The sequence below is a fragment of the Coregonus clupeaformis genome, chromosome 23 (genome assembly GCF_020615455.1).
Source record: "Coregonus clupeaformis isolate EN_2021a chromosome 23, ASM2061545v1, whole genome shotgun sequence".
Classification (NCBI taxonomy): Eukaryota; Metazoa; Chordata; class Actinopteri; order Salmoniformes; family Salmonidae; genus Coregonus; species Coregonus clupeaformis.
The window spans coordinates 17,262,215-17,277,701 of record NC_059214.1 but is presented as its reverse complement, the minus strand read 5'-3'; the positions used below and the strand labels follow the sequence as shown (position 1 = coordinate 17,277,701).

The 15,487-nt window shown below is 41.5% G+C and overlaps 1 protein-coding gene across 1 annotated transcript in view; it reads right to left on the bottom strand.

Annotated features, from left to right (window-relative positions):
• Positions 1–10,580, bottom strand: part of LOC121536229 (protein Wnt-10a-like) — a 29,120-nt gene extending 18,540 nt beyond the window's left edge. The window contains exons 1-3 of the mRNA XM_041843496.1: positions 10,115–10,580; positions 8,452–8,717; positions 3,113–3,486 (exon numbers count right to left, since the gene is read on the bottom strand). Of these exons, the coding sequence (XP_041699430.1) occupies positions 3,113–3,486; positions 8,452–8,717; positions 10,115–10,176 (702 nt within the window). The 5' untranslated portion in view covers positions 10,177–10,580. The remainder of the gene's footprint in view (positions 1–3,112; positions 3,487–8,451; positions 8,718–10,114) is intronic.
• Between the last annotated feature and the right edge of the window lie 4,907 nt (positions 10,581–15,487).

Here is a 15,487-nt window from a genome sequence, read left to right as displayed (position 1 = left end):
GAGGAGTGCTAAGAGAACTGCACTCCACACGCCCAGAGCATTGTGCAACCTGATCTGAGAAACGATTCGCAGATGCACAGACTCTGCAGCTTTTAACACAACTCTGGTCATCTGTGTCAAAACACAGCTCAGATACTGTACATTGAGTTCATTGAAACTGTTTACAATAAACTAAATTCCAGCTAGATGTAATAGAGCTATACTGAAATACATTTGAAGATACAGCTCCTTTTAATTACACAGTGCAACTGTTGATTGACGTTCTGGTGAATCTACTTGTAATGGAAGTTTTTGTTTCAACTCATGTATGTTAATAGTGCCGGTTTTCTTGGCTCTCCTTGTGATCCAAGAAGCTGTCTCCAAAAGCGGTTTTGACAGTTTCAAAGCATTTCCCAGTAGCAGCAGGTAAGTTTCTAACACAATCAGCTACTGTTGGCAAATAGGCCTCTTGGCAAAAACAGAGCTTCAATGTGCCCAAACTATGAATCTTCCCTGCAACTTCTCACCCTGAGTGTCAAATATATCAAAAGTTAGTAGCTAGCTATGACTCTCTATCTTCCCTATGTTGATATATTTTTGTCATAACACTGCAAAACCAAAGGGTGTAACATTGATCATATATCTTCGATCTTGGGATCCAACTAAGAACAGTAGCCTCGTAATATGTAAACATAGAAACTCTGAAATTCTTAAGAAGAGGATTCAATTCACTGTTGATTTGGAAATTATATTACTTCAAAGTTTTGTACATCTGATTGTACAGTATAGAACTGGCCTCTTGAACTTGTCCATGAAGCAAATGGTGTCATGGCTCATTGTGTCTCTGCTATGGACAAACTCATGGGTCACTGTGTAGGGCCGAGCATGGATTATCATACTGCACATGAGAAGCAGGACTATCATCAGAGGCTCTCTATCTATCTTTCTCTCCCCACTTGGCTAAGTAACTCCACATTTGTGTTTTGTCTGAATAATCAAGGAAACCAGAAGTCAACTGATGGAAAGATACAAGAGCAAATTACTGCGGAGGAAGCGCAGGACAATGAGCAATTTACTGCTCCTTTTGTGTATGGCAACAGTTCTGCCTGGGAGCAATCAAAACTTATCGCTGTCATTTAAATATCAGTGTCCAGTGCATCAACAGTAACAACAGGTAGTAGAAGTAGCAGTATTAGTAGTATTAGTAGTTGTAGTAGCATAGTAGTAGCAGTAGTAGTAGTAGTAGTAGTAGTAGTAGTAGTTGTTGTTGTTGTAATAGTGTAGAAGGAGTAGGAGTAGTAGTAATTGTAGTATATCAACATTTCTATTATAAACTCTTTACTGTGTGGGTACTTTCTCTTCTCTGTTTATTTCATAAAACATACTGAACTAACACATAAACCAATCCCCTGCTACTGCTACTCTTCCTGTCATCTCTGGAGCAACACAAATCTGACACAAATCATCCACTTAGTCCAACACCAGAGTAATAATACCATTGCCAATACCAAGCATCTGTCCATGAAATCAACTCCATTGGCTGGGAAAATACCCATGGAATACCAAACGAATATTATTCAATTGATCACATATGGTATCATAACATCAACCAAAGAAAACTAGCGTTAAGTATAGCCAGGCCACTGCTATATGGCCATCATAAACAAGCGTCTTTATTAGCCACATGCTACACTGGGAAAGCCCCTAGTAGGAAGTCGATTAAATTGAGCATGCATAAATTGCAAGATCCAAGTTGCTTGAACAGGAGTTATGGCAAAGACATCCACAACAAGCATAAGGAGGCATCTTGCTTTGAAATGTAAGAATGACAGGAAAATGTATGTATGCATGAAGGTGAGGTGTGGCGACGACACTGAATTTGCCAATAAATGTCAGCTATGACATTTATTTCATATCAATCCTTTATTAATTTCCTATATCGTTATCTTAAAAACCATACTATGACTATGAGCACGTTCAAACATATACGCAGCTGCGTCCTTGGGTGTTATTGTAACAGCCTGATTACAAACATTACTAAGAATAAAGTGGGAGAGGAGGCCTGACTCAAAGAGACCACACTCGCAAAGCTATTGCATCATGTGGAGAAATAATAATCTGTATTGATAGGTCAACTACTGACTTCTGGGCCAATAAAATCAGACCCTGTGTATCAGAATGACGTGATTGTTAGGATTCAAGTCATAATCATCTCATTCTTTACCTGCTTTCATGGTTAATGTTCCTTTGTAGTGCTGCCCAGACCCTGAAGTGACTCTTATCAACAGTATGCAAGGTTTCCTCTGTGTTGTTTTAGGAACACTGCATTATCTCACCAACCCCCATTCTGTCACACCTCTGGGTAGCAGAGGTTCTGTTGCCTTGACATCTTGTAGGTCTGACGTCTGATTGGACGTTAACTCAACAGTAATGCTATTGGTCAACAACTCAGATTTTGAACGCAAAGAAGTCAGATGCTGATAAAAGGGTCTTAGCTTTCTCTCCTTTGGTCCTGACCTGCGCTAGTGAGATACACTCTCTCTCTTTCTCCCTATCTCTCTCCACCTCGGGGACTCTGTGGCATGGCCTTTCAGGCTATGACTTCTCTTTCTCCTTCTCTGATCATGCCTAGAATAACGTCTTGTAATGCTTGTTGATGCTTTGCAACTTAAGCTTATGCCTTCATTCATTTTACAATGTCATTCAATCTATTTCCTTTGATAGACAGCTCTTATTCCTTTCTTAATGCTTTATTCCTGTCTCTCAACTATAGTATCTTGCATATTGCTGAATCATTGTTATGGAGTCATAAACAATAGGCTTTGTTAACATACAAATTGCATAGTCTTATTACGGGTCGCATGTAAAGTATTTATAATATCCATATACATTAAATATTACCCCACTACATCTTTTCCATTCAAAACTCCTCAGTGATTTAAGAATACGTCCCAAATGACAATCCATTCCCTATAGTGCACTACTTTTTACCATAGCCCTATGAGCCCCCACACACTAAGTATTTTCTATAGAGAAGAGAGAGTTGTACTGTAAACCCCTCTGCACAGTCATATCCCCTACCACCCACCACCCCCAAACAGCCCTCGTCAGTAGCTGAAACGCCTCCTCTCACCTGCCTGCCAACTCTGTTGTTGTGGAGCCTCATCCTGGCATGGATGTCCTTGTATGTCTCGCGCGAGTCCAGGAAGTCCCTGGAGAACTTCTCCCCAAAGTCCACGTCGGGGCTGCAGCCTCCCCACTCCCAGGAGTCCTGAGGCCCGGGCAGGTCTGCAGGGAAGTGCTCCATGACTCCGTGCACCATGCCCTTCCCCCGGTGGATGGCCTCCAGCTGCAACCGGTTCAGTTTGATGCGGAAAGCCTCCTCGTCGCCTCTCCGCCTCTCGTCGCAGCCGCACGCCTTCAGCTTCCCCATGGAGCAGGCATTGGACACGGCGTGGACCACGCCCGCCGCCGCGATGGCGTACGCAAAGGCACTCTCTCGGAAACCTGCAAGGGATGAAGAGAAAGAAAAGATTGACGACAGAGATCCTATCCTGTTATACTCCTTTTGATTCCTTCTGCACATCCAGTACAGTGCAGTAGATAGGTATCTGTGGAGCTATAGAGAAGTCCAATGAGCCCTGATGGGTTGTTGAGATACACTGCAGTACCGGTATAAACCCCCACCCTACCTCACAACACAACAGAGGCAGAAACATCTGGGACAATAGGAATTAAGCCCAAACACTTGCATGTCTCCAGGCCCAGGGGCTGAAAGTGAAGAAACCCCCACCATCCTTTCAACATTAAGGATCTGACAGTGTTCATGAACAGGGCTGGAAGTGGCCGGTGGGGGTGCAGCAGACGTGAGCACCGTATTGTTAATCCCCTTTTAAGCTCTCCCTTTATTGAGCTCTCCAGCATGTTTACAATTAACCTGGCTACTGTTGGAAACCGTTTGATCTGCCTGCCAAATCCCACACAGCAGCCGCACGGCGTCTCAGCCCTAATCAGGCCAGTATGGGCTGCTCTGTCATGTTATGGGTGACGCAGCAAGACAGAAGAAAAAGCAATAGCAGAAAGTTACCAGTACTAGGGTTTCAAATCCTGGTTAGAGGATTTCGGATTTCCTGCTTATTGCTTTCTAATTCCAGGAATCTTCCAACAGGGATTTCTGGAAAACCTGGACATTTTGGGAAAGTTACCATGAATTTTGCAACGCCCACATTAATACATATTATTCTACACATCTTTCAAAGAAGGTACGGCGATTCTGAGCGCCTTCCTCGAGTTGTTCGTGCAGAATCCTAACATTGTTACAGCAACTTAATGGGCATAGAGTTTCTCTGTCCAGTACTGCCCATTTCAATAGTTACAGGGTAACATACAGAGCATATTCACCACAGGTGTCTGTCTATATTGTACTCTCCTTAGTGGTGATCAGAGCTAATAGCCTGTAACCATGACTCCCAGAGTTCCTGTAAAACCAGCCCTTCTCAGAATCACTTACTAAAGATAAAAAATAGTGTTATAAAAGAAACATGTTTAGAACATGTTTAGGACTTTAAAGGGGAAATCTGCAGTTGCTACATCCATTTTTGGGCTTATAAATTAATGATATGTACTCATTGATTCTTGATGTGATGAGGTGGTGTTGAAGAAGTCAGGCGCAGGAGGGTAAATCACAGAATAACAGGCTTTAAACCGCAAAATACAGGTTTACGCAGAAATGCGTCAAACGCACTCCAGGGCACAAAACAGGCGCACTGGAAAATACAAGGCACACGGGAAATACTCCCGTCGATACACAATACACGAGCTCCACCGAGCTTCACTAACCTCCACAATAAACAATCACCCACACAGACAAGGAAGCAGAGGGAACACTTATACCATGACTAATGAGGGAATAAGGACCAGGTGTGTGTGATTGAAGACAAGACAAATGGAGTGATGATAAATGGATCGGCAGTAGCTAGTAAGCCGGTGACGCCGAACGCCGAAACCTGCCCGAACAAGGAGGGGAAGCAGCCTCGGCGGAAGTCGTGACACTTGAATATAACTTATTAATGCCTCATGAGCTTAGTTCAACTGTCATAAATGTAAACAAACACTATATCAAAACATGGTTAAAACTATAATTGTGATCTCATGGATGGGCAGTCCTTGCATCCATAGCTCTGCCTATGAATTTGTGTGGTTGCATTTCTCCAGCTCCAACCCTCAGCTTTTTACCGAAACAGGGGTGGGGAGTGCGATTTGTGATTGTTTCAACTCCTGATTGCAACTTTAAAGCTTACATTTTGAGGAAAATCGTATTACTACAAACAGCCCTATTTGTCACTATTGTAGAGATGCTCAGTGTTACTTATTTTGTGTTATTACAACTTGTGATATTTGTAACAATGACTTTCTTACTTTTGGTTGACAAAAAGTAGACATGATCAAGCCAGAATTCGATTGATCATATTTTAATAATTTAAAAACTCCCAATTGTAACTGTTATTATTAAATCTGTATAGGTATACAGTATCAATTACAAATTACATTTGGAGTTAAAGAAAGTGCCCAAGTTTGAACAAGTCCTAAACTGGCCATGACCCCAGTTCAATGGTGCTTGTAAAGAAAAGCCTTAAAGAAAAGCACCCCAACGGTTTAGAGGATAGATAAGATATAGTCGATGATATTCCATTGATCATCCCCTATTCACTCACTCATACACACACACGTACACACGCACACACACGCACGCACAGACACACACACACACACACACACATAGAGTAGTTTTTCTGCCTCTCCAACTTCCCATGATTCCATGGGGGACGGAGGACGGCACTTAGATGCAGCCCAGAGACACAGACATGAAAATGCTGTTTTAGATTTCCTCCCAAGCAGGCTGAGGCGAGAGACCTGGAACAAATCAATCTAACAAATAATTTAAAGTGAGAGGCACGCCCGGCTGAACTGATGGCTGAGGAAGTGGGAAAATGAATTAAAGATTAAAGAAAACTGTCACTTTGTGTTACAGAAACCAACTAAACAGGTTTATGTATTACCACTGAGAGTTGGGAAAGTGCTGAGAGCAAATTCACAGCACTTGCACTGGCAGAGAGTAAAAGCATTAGCCGGCCCCAAGAAGGCTCACTTTATGTGTCTCACTGGCTTTTTTGCCTAGTTTTAATTCATAAAAATTCGTAAAAATATGGCCCCATAAAGTATGTCAGAATAAATCAACAAGCAGATACATGTTTGAGGTAAAGAGGATATGACATCCATTTCCTGTAGTAAAATTAGATATCCAAACAAACAATTAGATAGGGCATGCATAATATACTGCATATGCAAAACCCACTCATAAAAGCTTCTAAACAAAAACATGCATCTGCACGTTTCGCTACTGTAGTTCCTACTGTATGTTTGTTGGTACCCAGTTCAAATAAAATGTAGTATAAGAAAATATATTTCATATAACGCAACTACAGTTGAAGTCAGAAGTTTACATACACCTTAGCCAAATACATGTAAACTCAGTTTTTCACAATTCCTGACATTTAATCCTAGTAAAAAGTCCCTATCTTAGGTCAGTTAGGATCACCACTTTATTTTAAGAATGTGAAATGTCAGAATAATAGTAGAGAGAATGATTTATTTCAGCTTTTATTTCTTTCATCACATTCCCAGTGGGTCAGAAGTTTACATACACTCAATTAGTATTTGGTAGCATTGCCTTTAAATTGTTTAACTTGGGTCAAACGTTTCAGATAGCCTTCCACAAGCTTCCCACAATAAGTTGGGTGAATTTTGGCCGATTCCTCCTGACAGAGCTGGTGTAACTGAGTCAGGTTTGTAGGCCTCCTTGTTCGCACACACTTTTTCAGTTCTGCCCACAACTTTTCTATAGGATTGAGGTCAGGGCTTTGTGATGGCCACTCCAATACCTTGACTTTGTTGTCCTTAAGCCATTTTGCCACAACTTTGGAAGTAAGCTTGGGGTCATTGTCCATTTGGAAGACCCATTTGCAACCAAGATTTAACATCCTGACTGATGTCTTGAGATGTTGCTTCAATATATCCACATAATTGTCCTTCCTCATGATGCCATCTATTTTGTGAAGTGCACCAGTCCCTCCTGCAGCAAAGCACCCCCACAGCATGATGCTGCCACCCCCGTGCTTCACGGTTGGGATGGTGTTCTTCTGCTTGCAAGCTGCCCCCCTTTTTCCTCCAAACATAACAATGGTCATTATGGACAAACAGTTCTATTTTTGTTTCATCAGACCAGATTACATTTCTCCAAAAAGTACGATCTTTGTCCCCATGTGCAGTTGCAAACCGTAGTGGCTTTTTTATGGCGGTTTTGGAGCAGTGGCTTCTTCCTTGCTGAGCGCCCTTTCAGGTTACATCGATATAGGACTCGTTTTACTGTGGATATAGATACTTTTGTACCTGTTTCCGCCAGCATCTTCACAAGGTCCTTTGCTGTTGTTCTGGGATTGATTCGCACTTTTCGCACCAAAGTACGTTCATCTCTAGGAGACAGAACGCGTCTCCTTCCTGAGCGGTATGACGGCTGCGTGGTCCCATGGTGTTTATACTTGCGTACTATTGTTTGTACAGATGAACGTAGTACCTTCAGGCGTTTGGAAATTGCTCCCAAGGATGAACCAGACTTGTGGAGGTCTACAATTATTTTTCTGAGGTCTTGGCTGATTTCTTTAGATTTTCCCATGATGTCAAGCAAAGAGGCACTGAGTTTGAAGGTAGGCCTTGAAATACATCCACAGGTACACCTCCAATTGACTCAAATGATGTCAATTAGCCTATCAGAAGCTTCTAAAGCCATTACATCATTTTCTGGAATTTTCCAAGCAGTTTAAAGGCACAGTCAACTTAGTGTATGTAAACTTCTGACCCCCTGGAATTGTGATACAGTGAATTATAAGTGAAATAATCTGTCTGTAAACAATGACATGCGTCATGCACAAAGTCGATGTTCTAACCGACTTGCCAAAACTATAGTTTGTTAACAAGAAATTTGTGGAGTGGTTGAAAAACGAGTTTTAATGACTCCAACCTAAGTGTATGTAAACTTCCAACTTCAACTGTATGTAACAAAATATTCGTTCAAAGTATGCATTTCTTAGCGGATTAATCACCTCATTTAAAAGCGGTTGTTTATATAAATTATTTAGAGTTTCTATGCCTCAGGCAAAACATACCCGTCCATAACCAAATGCCAGAAAACCAACAACTCCTTCAATAATAATGACAAACAGTCAGTGTGTAAAGTGAATGAGTAAAGGGGGACAAGTCCCAAATGGTACCCTATTCCCTTTATAGTGCAATACGTTTTACAAGTAGGGCACTATAGGGAATAGGGTGCCATTTGGGATGCAGGCGTGGTAATCAGAAGCACCTTTTTTAACTCAGGAGGTGTCCCTACCCCATACTGTCTGTTAGGTGACTCACCTCGTTTGAAAACCACACTATCGTATGGGATCTTGTTCCTGGTCTCCAGGCTGGAGCAATTCCACCTGTGTCCTCTGAACTGGTGCTGGCACTCATGGATGGCGATCTGGATCCCTTGGATGGCTGAGGCAGTGACGTCGGGGTTTCTCATGCACACTTCTAGTTGTCTGTGGTTCAGTCCAGGCAGGGTCAAGCACACAGTGTTAGCGTTGAGAATGGGGTCGATATTAGGGATCTTCAGCCCTAGAATCTTGTTGGAATCTACCCTGGAACACAGAAGGTTTGATGTTAAGGTGTGCCTGTACTGTAGCACATGATTGATACTTCTGTGGCATGTAAATCATTTGTAACAACCATCATTTACATGACAGGAGTCAGGTGTTTTACAGTATTACACTTCTGAGAGTTTATGGTTGTAAATTGTTTCTGACAGTATTGACTCATGAAGTAGATGAAGGTCTAAAAGCGGTACATTGTACAAATGAAAAATCCAGTTTTAATGATTTTTTTGTTATGCATTCTAAAATATATTGCCTCCTGCACACACACACACACACACACACACACACACACACACACACACACACACACACACACACACACACACACACACACACACACACAAACACACACACAGACACACACCAGTCAATCTCATGAAGTTCATCCATTTAAATGCAATTTGTGCAATCATTCATATTTGCAGAGTTGTTACTGTAATCACAGTATTGATCAAAGAAACATGTTGGCATTGGTAAAATAACAGATTGCATTTCTACAACTCATTTGACCATGTCTCAAATAACTCTGCGACATCAAACTTAAAATCTCGCAATCTGATATTGAATGAAGGGGCATGTCACAAGAGAGGATGGACACCATGTTAACAAGAATGAAAAATAAGCACTCAGTCCAAAAGTGTGGGATAACTTTTTAGAGTCATTGAAAAATTCTAAGAGCAAATTCACGTTACTTTGATTCTGAGTAGAAAAGTACTTGGGAACATTGGGAACATTTATGTAAATACAGCATCCTGATCATTAAAACAGTTATGCAGAAGTAAACATTTAATAACCCTTTAAATCAACTTTGGGTTATTACAGTAGCCTAAAAAGGATACCTACACTGACCAAGTATGGAACAAAGACTGTTTATTTGCTTACATCTCCTAAACATCTCCATGTGCATTACATTATCATGCAAAGAGTATGATATGTATGATAGTAAAGGTAGTCATCATGTCAATAATATGATACTTATTAAGTTATGACAAACTCATATACTGCTAGATGAACATGATTTGTGAAGTTAAAGTTGTTCTGAGTTATTTATTGTACAGTACTAATTGCACAATATGATTTGCGAACAAGAGCAATGCCTACAATGAACCTAACGTAGTGATTGTGCCAACATAGACTAGAGGGTCAACTGTAGCTAGGTGCTGCAACATGTAAATAAAATCACAGCCGACTATAATGTAGCAACTGTAGGCTGTAATACATGTGGTACAAACTTTAGATAAACACTGGCACAATTCATTATTTTATTAACTTATGAGTATATCTTGAAGATGAATAACTACACCAGTATAAGTAAAATACTACAATTCAAAGAAATCTTCAGGTAAAATATTAAATTAAGTAAATGAAACTTCTCAACTCACCTTTGATTGAACAGAGCGATTGCCATCACAATACATATTAGGCGGCAGAATGAGAAATCCATTGTATCGCTTGTTTTTGACAAAATATAAGAAATGACATAGAGCGTGTATAACAAGTTATATCTCTCTATAATATCTGTCAGATTTTTGCAAAGAAAATGTTTGTCCACTCCAGAGTTCCCGGGGGACGCGCTTTGAGGATGACAGGTCTTGAGTTCAAGTGTGGATCTGATTTGAGAACTGATAAAAGACAAAGTGCTGGATGTACCTAACGACTGCAGGACAAGTTATTCAAAGAACGACAGAGTTTGACTGCACTATCTGTCAACTTATTGAATGAAGATAATGTTGGACGAGAGACGACTAAACACTCTTGCATGCTATCTCACATCTGCGCAATTGTACGACAGCTCCGCCAAGATATTTGCATTGGAATACATCCGAAAGCCGTGGGTGTACTAACAGCGCACTATCTTGAGTCTCGTTGACTTGTGATGATTTGCTTATACTGATAGCATTCTAAACTACACCACTTAGCACTTTGCCAGCCCACTTCTACGTCACTCAGAGTAACTAATAGCGGCAGAAGAGGACAACCCACCGACTGGGCACACACCGGTTGAATCAATGTTGTTTCCACATCATTTCAACAAAATTACGTTGAACCAACGTCGAATAGATGTTGAATCGATGTCTGTCCCAAGTTTGCACTGGGCATAAACTGGTTGAATCAACATTGTTTCAACTTAATTTGTCAATGTATTGTGACATGAAAAATAAATTGGATTTGCAAAACGTAATCAATTGAAACTGTTGTTTTGAGGGTGACATTTCAACCACAGGATTATGTCATTGTGGTAACTAATTTTCAACACAGACAAACCTTGTATAAAATATGTTGAATTTGTACATTTGAAACAATGGCAGACCTTGAACATTATATCCACTATCAGAAAAAAAAACTATAGGCTGGGCAGCACCTCCTACTGGAGAGTTGATCTAACATGCTGGCCAGACCACACGTGTGTCCACCTGTGCCATCGCGCGCATGTTGATTTTGTCCACACACACCAGACACGATCAGGACACGCAGGTTGAAACATCAAAACGAACTCTGATTCAACTATATTAACTTTGGGACAGGTCAAAAACCATTAAACATGTATGGCAATTTAGCTAGCTTGCTGTTGCTAGCTAATTTGTCCTGGGATATAAACATTGGGTTGATATTTTACCTGAAATGCACAAGATCCTCTACTCCAACAATTCATCGATAGATTTAAGGGTAAACCGAGTGAGTTTCTAGTTCTCTCCTCCTTCAGGCTTCTTCTTCTTCTTTGGACTTTATATGGCGTTTGGCAACCAACTTTAAGGTGCATTACCACCACCAACTGGATTGGAGTGTGGAACTCAGTTCGTCTTTTGACCACCCACGTGGGTATATGCTCCTAAAAAATAAATCAGGAGATGGGAGAGGCGGGACTTGCAGCGCGTCGAGTGTCACAAATAGAACCAAGTTCTATTACAGCACCTGGCCACGCAGACGCTCGTTGATGCACGCGAGCAGTGTGGATGCCATGATTGAATAACATGTGTGTGTAAATTTATTTTGCAACGCTCGCACAATGCTCGTGCACGCGACGCGTGCGGTGTGGTCAGCATGGAAGACCTTATAAGTCATATATCATCAATGATACTAAACTCAGCAAAAAAAGAAACGTCCTCTCACTGTCAACCTTCCACCAAGGCACCTGCAAGTTCCCGGACATTTCTGGGGGTTTGGTCCTAGCCCTCACCCTCTGATCCAACAGGTCCCAGACGTGCTCAATGGGATTGAGATCCGGACTCTTCGCTGGCCATGGCAGAACACTGACATTCCTGTCTTGCAGGAAATCACGCACAGAACGAGCAGTATGGCTGGTGACATTGTCATGCTGGAGGGTCATGTCAGGATGAGCCTGCAGGAAGGGTACCACATGAGGGAGGAGGATGTCTTCCCTGTAACGCACAGCGTTGAGATTGCCTGCAATGACAACAAGCTCAGTCCGATGATGCTGTGACACACCGCCCCAGACCATGACGGACCCTCCACCTCCAAACCGATCCCGCTCCAGAGTACAGGCCTCGGCGTAACGCTCATTCCTTCGACGATAAACGTGAATCTGACCATCACCCCTGTTGTTGCCATCCTGTACCTGTCCCGCAGGTGTGATGTTCAGATGTACCGATCCTGTGCAGGTGTTGTTACACGTGGTCTGCCACTGCGATGACGATCAGTTGTCCGTCCTGTCTTCCTGTAGCGCTGTCTTAGGCGTCTCACAGTACGGACAATGCAATTTATTGCCCTGGCCACATCTGCAGTCCTCATCCCTCCTTGCAGCATGCCTAAGGCACGTTCGCGCAGATGACCCTGGGCATCTTTCTTTTGGTGTTTTTCATAGTCAGTAGAAAGGCCTCTTTAGTGTCCTAAGTTTTCATAACTGTGACCTTAATTGTCTACCGTCTGTAAGCTGTTAGTGTCTTAACGACTGTTCCACAGGTGCATGTTCATTAATTGTTTATGGTTCATTGAACAAGCATGGGAAACAGTGTTTACACCCTTTACAATGAAGATCTGTGAAGTTATTTGGATTTTTACAAATTATCTTTGAAAGACAGGGTCCTGAAAAAGGGACGTTTCTTTTTTTGCTGAGTTTATTTAGGCCTATATTCATGGGTTTCACAGCAAACCTTGCTAGCTAATGACAACATTGCCATCTGTCTAAAGTACATTTGAAAAAAAATCCAGAAAATCACATCGTAGGATTTTTTATGAATTTATTTGCAAATTATGGTGGAAAATAAGTATTTGGTCACCTACAAACAAGCAAGATTTCTGGCTCTCACAGACCTGTAACTTCTTCTTTAAGAGGCTCCTCTGTCCTCCACTCGTTACCTGTATTAATGGCACCTGTTTGAACTTGTTATCAGTATAAAAGACACCTGTCCACAACCTCAAACAGTCACACTCCAAACTCCACTATGGCCAAGACCAAAGAGCTGTAAAGGACACCAGAAACAAAATTGTAGACCTGCACCAGGCTGGGAAGACTGAATCTGCAATAGGTAAGCAGCTTGGTTTGAAGAAATCAACTGTGGGAGCAATTATTAGGAAATGGAAGACATACAAGACCACTGATAATCTCCCTCGATCTGGGGCTCCACGCAAGATCTCACCCCGTGGGGTCAAAATTATCACAAGAACGGTGAGTAAAAATCCCAGAACCACACGGGGGGACCTAGTGAATGACCTGCAGAGAGCTGGGACCAAAATAACAAAGCCTACCATCAGTAACACACTACGCCGCCAGGGACTCAAATCCTGCAGTGCCAGACGTGTCCCCCTGCTTAAGCCAGTACATGTCCAGGCCCGTCTGAAGTTTGCTAGAGTGCATTTGGATGATCCAGAAGAGGATTGGGAGAATGTCATATGGTCAGATGAAACCAAAATATAACTTTTTGGTCAAAACTCAACTCGTCATGTTTGGAGGACAAATAATGCTGAGTTGCATCCAAAGAACACCATACCTACTGTGAAGCATGGGGGTGGAAACATCATGCTTTGGGGCGGTTTTTCTGCAAAGGGACCAGGACGACTGATCCGTGTAAAGGAAAGAATGAATGGGGCCATGTATCGTGAGATTTTGAGTGAAAACCTCCTTCCATCAGCAAGGGCATTGAAGGTGAAACGTGGCTGGGTCTTTCAGCATGACAATGATCCCAAACACACCGCCCGGGCAACGAAGGAGTGGCCAGTCTCCAGATCTCAACCCCATAGAAAATCTTTGGAGGGAGTTGAAAGTCCATGTTGCCCAGCGACAGCCCCAAAACATCACTGCTCTAGAGGAGATCTGCATGGAGGAATGGGCCAAAATACCAGCAACAGTGTGTGAAAACCTTGTGAAGACTTACAGAAAACGTTTGACCTGTGTCATTGCCAACAAAGGGTATATAACAAAGTATTGAGAAACTTTTATTATTGACCAAAGACTTATTTTCCACCATAATTTGCAAATAAATTCGTTAAAAATCCTACAATGTGATTTTCTGGATTTCTTTTCCTCATTTTGTCTGTCATAGTTGACGTGTACCTATGATGAAAATTACAGGCCTCTCTCATCTTTTTTAAGTGGGAGAACTTGCACAATTGGTGGCTGACTAAATACTTTTTTCCCCACTGTATGTGCCTACTTTCGCAATGTCATCGTATTCCCAAGGCCATTTAGTGTAATTTAGAAGACACAGTCATTAGCCCCCATTCTACTTTTGAGCATCAATATGCTTGCGGAATCCGTAGAACGTTGATAACAATGGCAACTACGCAACCGAGTGACGGAGGTGCAACCCATGAATAGCATTTGTGACTAAATCAAATCAAACGTTATTAAAGTGCATTTAAAGTTTGATTTAATTTGATTTGGTCCTATTCTTTAACATTTGGTTGAGATGAATTGAACATATTAATTGTTAATTTGTAGACAAACTGGATATTGAATTGTGAATTGTGTCAAAATACAAAGTTGTTCAAAGCCACATGATATTACTCATCTTGGGCTTTTACAATAACCTTTAGCCACCAGTGCATTCTGGCAATGTGAAATCACAACATGAGTTCATATGGTCTGAACTAGGGGCGCACTACATGACTCAGGGTAGATATATTGTATGGCAAAGGTCCCACTGTCTACTTCATACTACTGCAGTTAACCACCACTGTGAGCCATTACAACTGAATCACTATTCTGCTATATTACTCACTTATTGCTTTCCTCAGGTCAGATACATTACAGTGGACATATTTCATCTCTGAGAATGAATAGCAAGATGTTGCAAGCTCAAGAAAAACAAAAAACACTGCTTCCATCTGGTGGGCTGTGGTTTTCTGCCAAGCAGATATGCTGTCAGGACTCTAACACACATGGAGGCTAATTGTTTCCAATTGTTCACTGGGGAATACATTTTCTGTTCAATTAAATGTATCATAAGTGACGTAAGGAAATATAAATCAGTCCCATGTCAACCAAGGGTACTTCTAACTTACAAAAATGAGTTGCTTTACTCAAATGACTCAAGGCAATCGGTTTCCTCAAATCATCAGTGTCCTGTCCAGAGACCATGGCTACTTCCTACCAATATCGTGTATTTTGAGGACTTATGCAGTATATATTATATTACAATATTATTCTATTACTATACTTGACACACTATATTCATATTTCAGGATAGGCCCTATATATTCACCAATTTGAATATTCACCAATATTATTTATTGTCAGTTATAATTGTACATTCCACCTCTTCTGTCCACCTATCATTCACTTGAAGTTACAGTGA